Source organism: Saccopteryx bilineata, chromosome 7, assembly GCF_036850765.1.
Source record: "Saccopteryx bilineata isolate mSacBil1 chromosome 7, mSacBil1_pri_phased_curated, whole genome shotgun sequence".
Taxonomy (NCBI): Eukaryota; Metazoa; Chordata; class Mammalia; order Chiroptera; family Emballonuridae; genus Saccopteryx; species Saccopteryx bilineata.
In genome coordinates, this window is record NC_089496.1 from 101,798,747 (window position 1) to 101,813,519 (window position 14,773).

General features: G+C 46.6%; 1 protein-coding gene across 2 annotated transcripts in view; it reads left to right on the plus strand.

The window, feature by feature from the left end:
• ATRNL1 (attractin like 1) overlaps positions 1–14,773 on the plus strand; it is a 546,562-nt gene that overhangs the window by 422,612 nt on the left and 109,177 nt on the right. Inside the window, exon 28 of one of the 2 annotated variants that reach the window (XM_066238474.1) lies at positions 13,043–14,057. The exons of the other annotated variant lie outside the window; for it this stretch is intronic. Coding sequence (XP_066094571.1) covers positions 13,043–13,126 — 84 coding nt within the window. The 3' untranslated portion in view covers positions 13,127–14,057. Of the gene's footprint in view, positions 1–13,042; positions 14,058–14,773 lie in introns of those variants that run through there. 2 annotated transcript variants of the gene reach the window in all.

Here is a 14,773-nt window from a genome sequence, read left to right on the forward strand (position 1 = left end):
GGAGCCCCCCAAAACAGTGTTCCTGCCTTCCAGAGACCCCCAGAGTCTGAAAACCTGACAGCATGACTCACTGCTTTATGAAAATGACTCAAAACAACTAAACCCATGATGCAAAAGCCAAAGTTTCGCAGCTTCAGTTACTAATTGTATAGACCACGCCCCCCCCAACCTGTTTCAGGATAGAAAACTCATCATATTGGCCTGTGCTCTGGGATTTTCAAATCTGAAATATGCTTGATTGTTGCCTACAATTAATGCATTATCTGAGCATGCACATGGCAATGTAGCGAGGCAGCTGGCAGGCCTCCCGCCGTCTCGGGTCACGTTTCCCACATTCTGTGGCACCGTTGGAAGCCCTCTGAGGTCAGAGGCAGGGTGTTGGTAGACGTTCATGTTGGTGATGGCCCAAAGGAATGACCACATCGGGAACACATTGCACAGTGTGGTGTGGGTTTCCCTTTTCTTGTGGACAGAAGAATCCTAACAACATCCTAACAGCTGTCCCAAACTGTTGCCTCGGCTAGGTATTAAGTCAGAGAAGGATCTGAGCTCTCTTGTCAACAGAACGGCTTCCGTGCGCCACATGTTGGCATAGGTAAGAGATGACATAAGAGCAAAGACAGTTGTTGAGTCCTGACACTAGGGAACGGTCCTGGATGCAGGGAACATACAGATGGCCAGACATGAAACTCAGGCTGGCCTTAAGCAGCGGTCACGGTGAAGTCACAGCAAAAGAATGTTCCCATGGGGCTGCCTGTGAGGGCACTGCCACCAGAGCCAACTTGCCCAGCACCCGAGAGAAGTGCGCCCCAGAGAACCGCAGCAGCCCCCACGGTGTGGAGGGCGGAGGCCCTACCCTGAGTGGGGTGGGATGCATGCTTCAGAAAACCCTCAGCCAGTCGTGAGGCTCGGACAGCAGACGGTGCAGCTGTTCAGGCTGCGCAGGGAGGCGCTGCGGAACATGGAAATCAAGGAAATAAAGCGCAGCTTCTTCACGGCTTGTCCATTATTTTACTCTAAAGGACACTTCAGTCGCAGTGAGAGAGTCTAATAGACGAGGAGCTCCACTCACAGTGTTCGGTGCGAACTCTGACCCGTGGCGTGGTCGCAACCGTGGACCAGTTTGTGTTGTCATTTTCTAGTCTCTCAGAGTTTTAGTAATGCTCTGCCATCTTGTACTCTTCGGACAGGCCATCGAGTTGCCTCCCGACGTCTTATTGCTCTTTCACTGGTCTGTTGGTGGGGGAGGGATTTGCTCATCTGACCTTCGCGGTGGTCCGTTCAGTGGCTGGCACATTTCACCACAACGTTCTCAAGGACTGAAACACGTGTTAACTTAATCAGCCTGTGTAGGACACATCCAAGAGCTTTCAAGTAAATTTCAAAGAGTGTAACTAAATTCCCATTTTTAAAAATGCCATGTCACATTAGTAGCCCTCTCCACATCCCTAATGTTACCAGAAACCTCAGTCTATATAGACGTGTTGGCAGCATCTTTGGGAAGAGGACCTTGGATGGCAGATGAAGAGTTCTAACCTCTGCCAGTGGGCATTCTTCTACACCACCCTTTTCTTCAGCCTTCCTATCTGTAGACTTTCCCTCCATAAAGATCCCGCGAGGACCAGAAGCGCTAGGCGGTGATTTATCAACTATTCGGAGCACGAGAGTGGTGTGCAGAGAGCGTTGAAAGGAGAAATGCACAGAAGGAGCAGGCCTACAGCAAGGTGGTTCTTTATCCCTGTGGGTGGTCCCTACTCCGGAGAAGAAAAGGAAAAAAAAGGGCCGACCAAAGCTGAGGAAGTCAGAGGCCTCATCAGGAGGACCAGGGAGCAGAGTGTAAAGGGGGCCCAGCCCTGGCCTGGGTGGGGGTTTGATCAGGAAGAATATAGAGAGGTAATCCCTGGTGGGACACGGAGGTGGAGGGAGAGGAGTTTTAGGAAAGTTTATGCTGTTTTATATGGTCGATTTATGTTGATTTCTACTTTTACCATCTTTTCTTCAGGGGAGTTCAGTGGGCTTCCTTTTAAAATTTTTATTTTTAGAAAATAAAGTGCCTCTGTTTGCAAGCTGAGCAGTGACATGTCCCCAGTATAAATCACACCTTAGTCTTAAGCTTACTCTTCTAAACCAAGTAAATAAATAAGTAATAAAAGGGAAAGATGTCTTTCCTAAGACCCTATAGCTGATGTCACTGAGCAATCCACTTCAGTAGTTGCAGTGCCAGGGGTATTATTATTATTATTATTATTTTCTTCTCTGTTTGTGGAAACTCCCTAAGAGATCCCACAGGAAAAAAGTCAACACTAGATGGCCCTCGTAGATACACTGTTCAGGGTTCAGCTTCTTGTCAAATCAATTACCCTGGGAATCGTTCCTCAGGCATTTACCGACAGACAGTCATGCCACCTGGGCCCCCACTGTTTCTGGACTTTACGGGATGAATGCTCCATCTGTTTATTACATGGAAGGAACTCACCTTGGTCACGCTGGATGAAACAGTCCCTATAGACAGGGACTGACCCTATTCTAGAGCAAATGCGGGCAGTAGTAGCTACCATCACTTAATCGGTAGACCTCCAACAAGACAATATCTGTTACTACCACGTTCTCCTCCCCTACATAAGTCTGCCAAAGCCTGCCGCTGCGGCTGCGTATGGGCAGCACCTGCAGGTTCTCGGTAAATATTGGGTGTGTGGATATATGGAAGTGAACAAACAAAGGCTTTTGAGCAGAAACTCATTCATCTGACCAAGTGACCTGAGAATATACAGAGATGGAGTTATACCCGGAAGAAATCCTTGTTTGTTCCCTGGGTTGTTGGAAGTGGTTGAGTAGGAGTTGAAGCCTGTCTTCATTAGGAATTCTGCAGTATATGGACCCACCTTCTCAGTATATGGAGCAGCGCGCTGAGTAATAAGACGTCTGGCCTGGCTACAGTACCTTGCACTTAAGCTGTGCTCAGGAAACATTTACTGAGCGACTGTCTTGTTACCCAGACTTTGCAACAATAAGCTTTGGAGGTTTTAGTCTGACCATCTGCTTGAGGGGGATGAATTGCAATAATGATAGTTCCACTTGGATTTATGTTCACGGATTCCTAACATTCAGCTGAGATAGATGCAGACCCTCTGTCGGAAGAGACTGCAGTATCTGGAAACCGGTTGCTTTTTTCCAATAAAGGGCACAGACATGGGACTGCTTTACACTGAGGGATTCAGCCAGAACCAGGAGCTGCTGGAAATGGATGGAAGGAGCTTCCACACTTGAACTATTCCCCCTTGGGGAACCTTGACCAAAGCTTCTTGGTCATTTTTTGTGGACACAAGATGTTCTTGGCCAGTTGTGGTAGGGTGGCTTCTGGACAGCCCTTCCAATGTCAGCTAAGTTCTGTCTCTCCGTCCTCAGTACTCCCGTGACTTTCCTCGAACTCGTGTGAAAATGTGCAGGTGGGAGACCCTCAGACTCGGTGCAGCACTGGCCTTATTCCACGGCTGAGCTAACACTGAGCCACATGCACTGTCCTGTCTGTTGTTCCCTTCTCTCCTCCCACACCTCCTCACAGGTTGCCCACGTGCATCTTTTGTGACAAATATCAAGAGAAGCCATTTTCTTGAATAAAATCCCCGCCACTGCCCCCTCAGTCACCGAGAAACACGCCCAGGTTGGCTTGTTTGCTCATGTTTGCTTATTTGATGCCCTTTTCTTGCTGTGGCTCAGTAGCCTCTGGGAAGTTTCCCTGAGTGTCATTACTAACTGTGACTGGGGGGAAGGGTGTGTGAACTGCAAAGGAGGCCAGTGTGTGGGCCTTCTCCTCCTTCCTTTTCTGTGGCTCCCTTCAGCTCCCAGTCTTCCACTATCAGTCTGCAGAGTTGTTAGAGGAGAGAGAACTTGAGACCTAAAATTTCCGTCCACATGGTGGTCACTGTCCTTTGGCAAACAAGAAGAAGGGTCTCGGAGGTGAGTACCAACGGATGGGCACGATAAAGCCCAGAGCCCACACAATCTCTTAAGAAAATTCCTCCAGTAGAAAGGACACTGGCGGAAGGGAGAGTGAGGACAGTGGACCACAGGCCAGCTGGGAAGGTGTCTCTCTGTGTGATGACAAGCCCAGGACTTGGTGATGACATGTTCACAGCTAGCACCTGCTGACGAAATGCAGTGACTATGTCCTTAAGGTTCAACTCTCAGAGTCCCCGCTCAGTCCCTTGTAAAGTTTGGGTAGTAAATCCTCTTCTAACCATCCCCACAGAGTACCTGTGTGGGTCAAGCGAGATTTTTTAGGTAATATTTTAAAGAATTTTGTCAACTGTTAGATGCTGAAAAAAATAAATTAAAAGGTTCGTAAAGATTGTTATCCCTGAAGAAGTGCTTTAAAATTACTATACAACGGGCAGTTAGAACTAAGGGCATTAGGCGACTTTACAACCAACAGCAAGAAAAACAATATGATTAAATTCTTCTGACAAATAGTAATTTCATTTTATTTGAATAGTCCTCTGAGGTGATCTCAGAAAATCTGGAGGTATTTACAGAGAATAATATGCCCTATCTTCCTTTCTGGGGGGGGAGGGGATAAAGGATAAAAAGTTAAGGTTGCAAAAAATTTGAGGGCTTGTGCTTGCTAGCATTGGAAAAATTCGTTTCCATTTTTTGTTTTTTAAAAGATGTTGAGGTTCTGTGGAAAGGGGAGGGGCTCCTTTTTAAACTGAAACTATAGTCTGCGTCAGAGAGCTATCTGGGAGCCAGGGTACAATCAGTGAGAATATAGGGTTTGTCACAATTAGGTGGTGCTGATGGTTTGTGCCCTGGAGCCCATGTTGGTGGAGAAGCTGTCGTCCTCTCTAGCCCGCAGCAACCCGGTTGGGGAGATTGGCCCCTTTCACCAACCATCAGAGGTCAGTGCTGAAGGAGGGATGGAAAACCTCTGTTTCAAGGATCCTCCTCCATGAGGTCATCCAAAAACATTGATTATTATGTCTATCATTTCTAAACCCACAGCTCACTTTCCCATCCTCTGACTCCCGTGGTGTGTGCGGCCCTTGCTTGTTTCATACCTGCCCCTCCGGGATGCTCCCTCTCTGCCTCTCGTCTGACCACTGGCCCCTGGCTGCCCCCGCCCCAGCTCGGGCAAGAATATGACCTAGAGTTTTACCACACAAAGATCTGTGGTTGGGAGATGTCATGAAGTAGCAGGGTAATTCCCTTCTAAACGGAAAGTGACCATCACTAGTATTTTCATGATGCAGTATTTGTTTGTAGTGAGTTTTCTTTTATTATTTTTAATTCTTTCAGGACGCGTAAGAAAGGAGAAAAAAAAATGAAATTGACATAGCAAACTAAAGATTTGCAGGGATCCCCAAACTTTTTACACAGGGGGCCAGTTCACTGTCCCTCAGACCATTGGAGGGCTGCCACATACAGTGCTCCTCTCACTGACCACCAATGAAAGAGGTGCCCCTTCCAGAAGTGCGGCGGGGGCCGGATAAATGGCTTCAGGGGGCCGCATGTGGCCCGCAGGCCATAGTTTGGGGATGCCTGATTTATAGTGTTCAATTATAAGAAGCAGTCAAAAGATGGGTATATTTAATTAAGGAAGAAAAAAGGACTAAATAATCGTATAGGTGCCATCTACTCACCGCTTCCCCTAGGCCACACGATGCACCAGGTACTTCACGTAGGTAATCTGGTTTACTCACTGCAAGACCCTGGGAGTCTTTGGCACCGTGGCTATGCCCTTTTTATCGCGGAAGAAACTTGGGCCAAGACATTTGAGTCTCGTTGTCCAGAGTCACATCATCTGTAAGGGGTGGAGTCAGGATTCAAACTCGGTTTTGCCTTTCCTCCTAGATTGTGCTGAATGTAAAACTGTATCCTCAAGGTCTGTGTCACACCAGAGCCACACATAAACCCCAGGCTGTTCCATCATAAATGAGGAGATTTAGGCTAAAGGATTAAGTTCTAGTTAGAGTAAAAATTATATAGTAAATTAAACAGACAATTAAAGACAAAATAACAATAGCTAATGTGATTGAACCCCTGCCCTACACCGGGCAGTATCTTAAACGCTTTAAAAGTATCAACTTAGTTTACTCTCTCAATAATTTGATGAAGCTGATATTATAATTATTGTCATTTTACAGATGAGGAAGCTAGGCAGGGAGTTGAGAAATGGGCCCAAGTTCACACAGTAGGTGACAGAGTTAAAAATGGAATCTAGCGTTATCTCAGAGGCTGACTAAGCATGTGAACTCTATCCTATGCCCACTACCTACTTGATCTTACTCCTGTATTTTAATTTTTTTAAATTCTAATGGAGAATGTCTTTTAAAGCTGCCGTGAAAAGATCTGCCTAGTAAGCAGCAGGGACCTGCCCTTCAGTTCTGTGTTTAACGTCTGAAGGATTCTCAGTGGAGAGGCTGGGGAGCAAGAATCTCTTTGTATGGGATAGTTCTTGATACACCAGCACGGGCGAGCCTGTCACTGACCGTCTCTCTAGCTAGTGTTAAATCCATTGCTGTCAGGAGCCACTGTCTGTTTCATCCTTCCCTTCCCCATGTGTTTGCCCCCCTCCCAGAACTTGCTTCCACCGTGGAATTCATAGTTTAGCTTATCTTACTGTCCTCCGTGAGAAACCACATAAAATCCCTCCTTTACCCTTCTTATTGTGTTTTAGATTACATCATTTAAACCTTCCCATCCTTCGAGCTGTATTATTTTAGATTCTCCAGGGTGGGGGATTATACCTCTATTTTTCTGAACTTTTTTTTTTAAGTTCTTTTTTTATTATTATTAATTTTAATGCAGCGACATTGATAAATCAGGGTACATATGTTCAGAGAAAATATCTCCAGATTATTTTGACATTTGATTATGTTGTATACCCCTCACCCAAAGTCAAATTGTCTTCCATCACCTTCTATCTGGTTTTCTTTGTGCCCCTCCCCTCCCTCCACCCCCCCTCTCTCCTTCCTTGCCCCCCCCCCCCCGTTACCATCACATTCTTGTCCATGTGTCTGAGTCTCATTTTTATGTCCCATCTATTTATGGGTTCATATAGTTCTTAGTTTTTTCTGATTTACTTATTTCACTCCGTATAATGTTATCAAGGTCCATCCATGTTGTTGTAAATGACCCGATGTCATCATTTCTTATGGCTGAGTAGTATTCTATAGTATATATGTACCAAAGCTTTTTGATCCACTCTTTAAAACGCACTTTCCTCAGTCCTGGCCTCCATGTCTGAATCCACAACGCTCAGGGCCCCTCCTTCTGTGACCAGATCGCCTCCTATCTGGCCTCTCAAACTCTCCCCACTTTGCTTTAAGATCTCACAGTGTCATTAGGCAAACCCCTCTATATTTTCAGCCTCTTCAGCCGGCTGGAATGCTCTCTTTACCTTTTGGCTCTAACTGACTCCTGAGGAGGAGCCGTTCTCTGAGTGGAGGTCCCTGCAGCCCTGTCCGTTAGACCTGGAAGCAGGGTGTGTGCCTCTCCAGCTCCTGTGATGCTATGCCTTCCAATACTTGATTTTATTTATCCTGTTCTCTGACTCCTACTTCTGTGTTTCTAGCTAAATAACTCCATTAACCTCTACATCAAAAATTCTTTGATCGGCCCTTGGACTTCCACCCCGTAGACCTCACCACTTTTTCAGTGATGGTCACCCCCCTTCAGGGTCTCCTCGCCCTACCTGACGTGTTCTTGTATACACCCTGAACATCCTCGCCTGTCCCCCCACTCCTGTCTCCTCTCTAGCCTTGCTTAAGCCCAAGTTGCCTAGTTCTCTGTCTACTCCAGTCCTTGCACCCATCCGGTGAAATGAGCTTAGAAAAAATAAGCCCGACAAACAAAACGTGGGCTTGCACCTGTGCCCACAACTTGGATAGTTTCTACGTTTCCCAAGCCAATGCATTGGTCTTCTCGCTGGTGCTTGAACGAGCCGTTCCCCATCCTTGGCCTCTCATGCTGGTCCCCCTTGGCTCCTATGTCTTCACGTGGCCTCGTCCTGCACTCAGGTCACGCTTAAATTTCCACCATCTCCAACACAAACGTAGCATGCCTCGTCACTCTTGATCCCTTTTAACCTGCTCTAATATCCTGCTTATCACTTAGTCTTCTTTGATTGTATGTTACATATTTATTTGTTTTTTAATCATCCTGTTCCCCTCTCTGAAGAAAAAGGTCCTGAGTGTCTTGTTCACTACTTTATGCTTAATGACTGGAACAGTCCTACTCAATGCATATGCTTAGAAAGTATCTGTAGGATGAATGAATTACTTGGCCCGGCATTATAAATTCTACAAGAGCATGGCCTTGTTCTCGAAAGGTCTTATCACATTCCTGTCCCAGTCTCTGCAGGTCAGAACTAGATCAGAATATCTACGACTTTATGTTTTTGCCTGAGAAATGAAACTGCCAGCTATTAAGTTACGTAATACAACCAGTTCCTACCTGCTCGCCGGCAGACGTGTAGCTGGCGTGGGGATTGGAATCTAGAGTAGAAAACCATCGCCCTTGTCTGGTCTCCATCCGCTGCACCACCGCCTGGTCAGGCCCTTGTCTGGTCTCCATCCGCTGCACCACCGCCTGGTCAGGCCCTTGTCTGGTCTCCATCCGCTGCACCACCGCCTGGTCAGGCCCTTGTCTGGTCTCCATCCGCTGCACCACCGCCTGGTCAGGCTCTTGTCTGGTCTCCATCCTCTGCACCACCGCCTGGTCAGGCTCTTGTCTGGTCTCCATCCGCTGCACCACCGCCTGGTCAGGCTCTTGTCTGGTCTCCATCCTCTGCACCACCGCCTGGTCAGGCTCTTGTCTGGTCTCTAACTGGATGTCCACACTCTGGTACTCCGGGTTTGTTCCTTCACACCCCACTTTAGTACCTGAGGTCAGGTCCACAGCCTCAAGGTCATCAGTTCTACCCTGGTATGCATCTTCCTTCCTTCCTGTGTGCTAGGAAGCGATCGTCGTCTTAAAGGCATTGAAAGAAACATACCTCCCAAAGGCTTTCATTTGTTTGTAGCGGTGGTTTTTACAACCAAATGTGACTTGATCATGGTCAGGGTTCAAAAACCTTTGCTAATGCTTAGAGCATAGATTGGTACTTAGCACAGTGTCCAGTAACTGCTTTTTAGTTCATCTACTTCCTCTGCCCAAGAGGGAGCTCAATAAATCATAAGTGCTCAATGAATAATAGTGGCCGTTATTAGAGAAAGCCTGTATACATTTGCAGTTTACCGACAAGAGAGTATGACTTAGCTGGCAAACAGAAGTAATTGGTATCTTTTCTGCCATTCCTTTTTACTCTTTCTAAAACCTCAGTGGTATTAATTAATTATCTCATCTGCCACAGTGCCTGTAGGTAAAATAAGGATGACCTCTTTCTCAGGGAGCTTCATGGCTTCACAGAAAATAAGATACATTGAGTCATTTGAAAAATAAGTTGTGATGGATAAGTCATGATTACTCAGTTCTGGTGACCAAGAAGGTAGCACCGAGGTCATAATTTTTGCCCTTTTTATGAAGAGCCAAATCACTATCCCAGTTGCTAGCCAAGGCAGGAAAATTAAAGAGGAAAGTCGCGGTCCCGAAGAGCAAGCATCTTGTGGAAAGATTAGTGACAGCAATAATACAGCAGTTTTATAAAACCCCGGGAGAAACAAAAAGTACAGATGTCTGATAACCTTATCTAATCCCATAACATATTGTATATGAGTCTGGCCAGAGTCACTTTCTTAGCTAACAAGGACATGTTTTTATTAGAATTATGACTACGGTGGTGGGGCTGGGATAGGCTACCCAGGTCCCCCTTTGGGACTGAGCCTCTTATTGTCACAGCTCACAGCTGTGTTCATCCCCAGGAATTGTCCTCTGCTGGAGGAAGCTGTCTCACTCAATGTTAGGCCACCTCTCTGGGGACAGCCTACATACATCGGGACTTTCAAAGGTGTGGCCACTTGCCTCAATTTGATACCACTCTAAAAGGCCACCCCACTCAGGCGGAAGCCTCTGGTGCAGTGGCATCACATATTAACCTCTCCCTCTGCCACCTCACACACATGTCCTTCCTGACGGTACTTCCCAATACATCCGCACACAGAGTTTGGAGTCTCAGTATCCGTTTCCTAGGAAACCTGACATATGACATATACTATGTCTATATTCTAAGGAGCTGCTATGATGACTGGTTCCAGTTTTATGAATGCCATCAATTTTATGGTGATCACAAACAGAGTGAATTTCCCCATTGACATTTGCCATGCTATGTGATATGTGGCTTATTTCTCAAAGGAAAGTAGTTCGAATGACCCCAAGATAGGGTAAGTGCCCGGAGGGATTGGTATTAGTCACAGTTTCGGTGTTATACTTCATGATCATTTCCAAAGCAATGGAACAAGATGGCAACCGATCAATCCTCTTGAGCCATTCCATTAGAGGTCACATTGTGACGAGGGAGACTATATTTATTTCCCTGGGCTGCTGTAACAAATGACCACCAACTTGGTGGCTTAGAACAACAGAGATTTATCTTCTCACTGTTCTGGAAGCCAGGAGTCTGAAATGAAGGTTTTGTCAGGGGTGGTTTCTTCAAGACAGCCTGGGGGAGAAGTGGTTCCACACTTTTCTCCCGACGACTGGTGGGTGCCAACCGACCTTGGCATTTCTTGGCTTGTGGTTGCATTGCCCCTGTCTCTGCTTCTGTCTGCACTTGGAGTTTTCTTCTCTGTGTCACCTCTGTGTGACTTCTCTTTTTATAAGGAAACAGGTCCACCCTAATCTAGTATAACTTGGTCTCAACTAATTATATCTACAAATGCCCTTTTTCCAAACATGGTTACATTCTGGGTGGGTGTGAACTTTCAGGGGATACTGTTCAACCCACTACAGAGACCAAGTGAAGAAACAACTAAGATAGTTTCCTTGTTGGTACTTTGATTGGTGCCATGTCTCTTTTAACAACCTACCATCCTTTTTAAAGGGAACAGCCTAAGCCAGATGTGTGCAGGGGGCCGCTCCAAAGGGTTAAACAGTTCTATAGTGAGTAGGACCAGGAGGGAGTTGGTGAAGCAGCAAGAGTAAAACCAGGGGAAAGACCATTGCACAGACTCTGACCATTAATTTTTTTTAGTCATACTGAAAATGGAAGTTTGGGGAAAAATCATATTTGGAGAAATATTTTATTTACTTTTATCTTTTTTTTCTTTCTTTTTTTTGCATTTTTCTGAAGCTGGAAACAGAGAGAGACAGTCAGACAGATTCCCGCATGCGCCTGACCAGGATCCACCCAGCACGCCCACCAGGGGGCGATGCTCTGCCCCTCCGGGGTGTCACCATGTTGCAACCAGAGCCACTCTAGCGCCTGGGGCAGAGGCCACAGAGCCATCCCCAGCGCCCAGGCCATCTTTGCTCCAATGGAGCCTTGGCTGCGGGAGGGGAAGAGAGAGACAGAGAGGAAGGCACGGCGGAGGGGTGGAGAAGCAAATGGGTGCTTCTCCTGTGTGCCCTGGCCGGAAATCGAACCCGGGTCCTCCGCACGCTAGGCCGACGCTCTACCACTGAGCCAACCGGCCAGGGCTTATTTACTATTACATACTTCATTTTCTAAAGGAAGCTCCGATGAGGTAGTTGAGTTAACACAATCAAATCATTTAAGGAAAGGGATAAAAGAAATGTGGATATATTTAGCTTGGTCACACAAGGAGTCCACATGTCTCAGGACATAGATGGGGCAGCAGGTCCACCTGGGGGTCCAGAGAGCCTGGGTGTGACTACGGGATGGCTGCGTGAGGACCCGTGGTCCTGCCAAAGCATCCTCTGCCTACTCTCCTCTTCCTCTCTCCTCTCATCTGTTTCCCCTCTCAATTCTTTTGGTGATAAAGTCAAGGACATAGTCAATAGTGCTGAGTGACATACTGGGGAAGAGTCTTCCCAGTTGTCCAGAGAAACGTAAAAGCACACTTAGGACCCTTTTCTAAGCGTGCCCATCCACAAGAGAGTTTTCTCTTCGCTGTAGAAGCAGAAAGTTTTCAGTAGAATATTTACCTTTGTGACGGTTTTTTTTTTTTTTCTTTTTTTTTTTCATTTTTCTGAAGCTGGAAACAGGGAGAGACAGTCAGACAGACTCCCGCATGCGCCTGACCGGGATCCACCTGGCACGCCCACCAGGGGCGACGCTCTGCCCACCAGGGGGCGATGCTCTGCCCATCCTGGGCATCGCCATGTTGCAACCAGAGCCACTCTAGCGCCCGGGCCATCTTTGCTCCAATGGAGCCTTGACTGCGGGAGGGGAAGAGAGAGACAGAGAGGAAAGCGTGGCGAAGGGGTGGAGAAGCAAATGGGCGCTTCTCCTGTGTGCCCTGGCCGGGAATTGAACCCGGGTCCTCCGCACGCTAGGCCGACGCTCTACTGCTGAGCAAACTGGCCAGGGCCCCTTGTGACGGTTTTTTGCCCTGAACCTCCCACCACTTGTATCGATCAGCTCTCATCTTCTCTGCCAACTTGTAGCTTGGTTCCAACGTTAATGCACAGACACCAGAATACTGGCCCCATGGTCTGGAACCAAGTTTGAGAGAATGAAAGCCAAGAAAAGATCAGGACAGCCCTGGTGTGGTAGCTCTGTGGGTCAGAGCATCATCCCGATATACCAGCATTGAGTGTTTGATCCCTGGTCAGGGCACATACAAGAATCAACCAATGAATGCATAAACAATTGGAACAACAAATCACTGTTTCTGTCTGTCTGTCTGTCTCTCTCTCTCTAATCAATAAAAATTAAGAAAAGAAACAATCAGGACATATAAACCTCTCTTACCACCCTACCCCTAATCACCATAACGAAGGGGAAGAGAAGAATGAGGTGGAACCAGAGAAAATGGCTGGTATTCAATTGGTTTCGACTAGCAAATATTGCTTTCGCAAATGATCTGACCTAATAGAAACATTTGAACACCTCCTTCTTGGTAGGTACTATGTCAAATGCCTTACTATCCTTTATGATCATCACAGTAACCTTGCCAAATTGGTGTTATAAACTCTATTTCCGTAGGAAGAAGCTGAGTCTTTAGAAAAGCTAAAATACTCTGCCCAAGAGCCCAGAAGACTCAAACCCGAGTCCGCTTCACCTCGGTAAAGCCATTTGGGCCTGATGAAATGTTTCTGGACTTTATAAATAAGGAAACGCCCAAACACTATCATCCAAATTTTTGAAGTCAGGAAGGCTACTCTGTCTACAAACTTCACGGGATACAGGAGGACTGTTACAAACTTCCAGAAGAGGTCTGTGGTCCGTAGGACGGGTGATGTAGAAATCAGTGTCCTGAACAATGTGGTCAGGTCACACAGCACAGTGACAGCAACGAGAAGAAGATATTGGGGAAGGTGAAAGTGCTCTTGAGAAGAAGGTCACGTCAAGCTTTGCACCATTGATGAGTTTTATTAAAATGCCGTTGTGTTACCCACTGGCAGCTGCAAATCTTCAAGTTGCTTCTATATAAAGGGACAAATAAGCAGAAAGCAAGCTGGCACTGGTGACTTCAGAGAACAAGTGGAAGGAAAAAAAGAAGATCCCTAGCACTAAAATGATAACGTACACATTCAAACATACAGTTACAACTCCATGTGTCTTCAGTGTGCTGCGAAAACCGAGATTCATAATGGCGATCAGGGGGCAGTAAGACCATGTTAAATTATGTTTACTACATTATAGTCTGGCTGAGAAGCAGAGAAATTGGTACATAAGAGATTTCACATTAATTAAAAAATATCCTAAAATTGCAGTGTCATAGTCTTTATAAGGTTAACATTCAGCTTTCTGGGGAAACTGTTATTTGGAATGACTTAGTCTCTGAGGGATTCAGGTAGGTTTCCCTGTGTAGTAATTTCATACATGTGTTTGTAACAAATCAAATAAGCTCTTCATTCAGCGTTTTGTCCATGCTTTTGTTACTTGCAATAGGCTGTGATTGGTATAACAATCATAGTAGAAAGTCATTTACTATGCTGGATCTATTAACATTTGATTCCTCATTAAGAATATTGCCATATCTGCACTTTTATTCTTTCTGCTGACAGTCAGTTTTCACAGGGCTTCTTGATTTAGTTTTATGACTGAAGTTTCAGAAATAAATGTTTTAATTTAAAGTTCACTCGGTGTAACGGCTTTGACTAACAGTTTAATAAAAGAACACGGTGCGTTCCTGATAGAGTAATGCTGGCTGGCATCCGCTGGGGATGATTTGTACCGTGTCTTGATGACAGTTGCCCAGGGGCCCACCGTGCCCTGCCCTTGTTGGGTTCCATCTGAGCATCTCAGCATGCCTCTCTAAGCAGGGAGTGATTCTCCCAGGGATGGCCAGGAAGAGTGCAAAGGAGCTGATGATGACCCTGAGTTTCATGGAGGGCCTCGGGCTGCCTCGATGGCCTCTTCCCATCCCTGCCTCCTGAGCATTTCCTAGGCTCCGTCCCGCAATGAGCTTCTAGCAAATTTCCAGATAGCCTTTCCTTTACACCTCTGTGTTCATGCTTTAACTTGGGCCAGAAATTTCCATCCTTCCTCATCCTCCCAGTGAAGCCCTGGTCACCCTCTGCAAGATGAAGTCCTTCCCCAGGAGAACTGCTCCTACCTTCTCTGTCCCCTCCACTCCCAGCCCCGAGCTCTGCGCACAGCCCTGTGAACACGCGGAGCTCTAACGTGGCCATCATAGCAGTCAGCGAGATTCCTCTGAAGGAAGCTGCCCCAGGGCAGGCGCTGTGCCCTCCTGGCACTTTACCCCCTCGC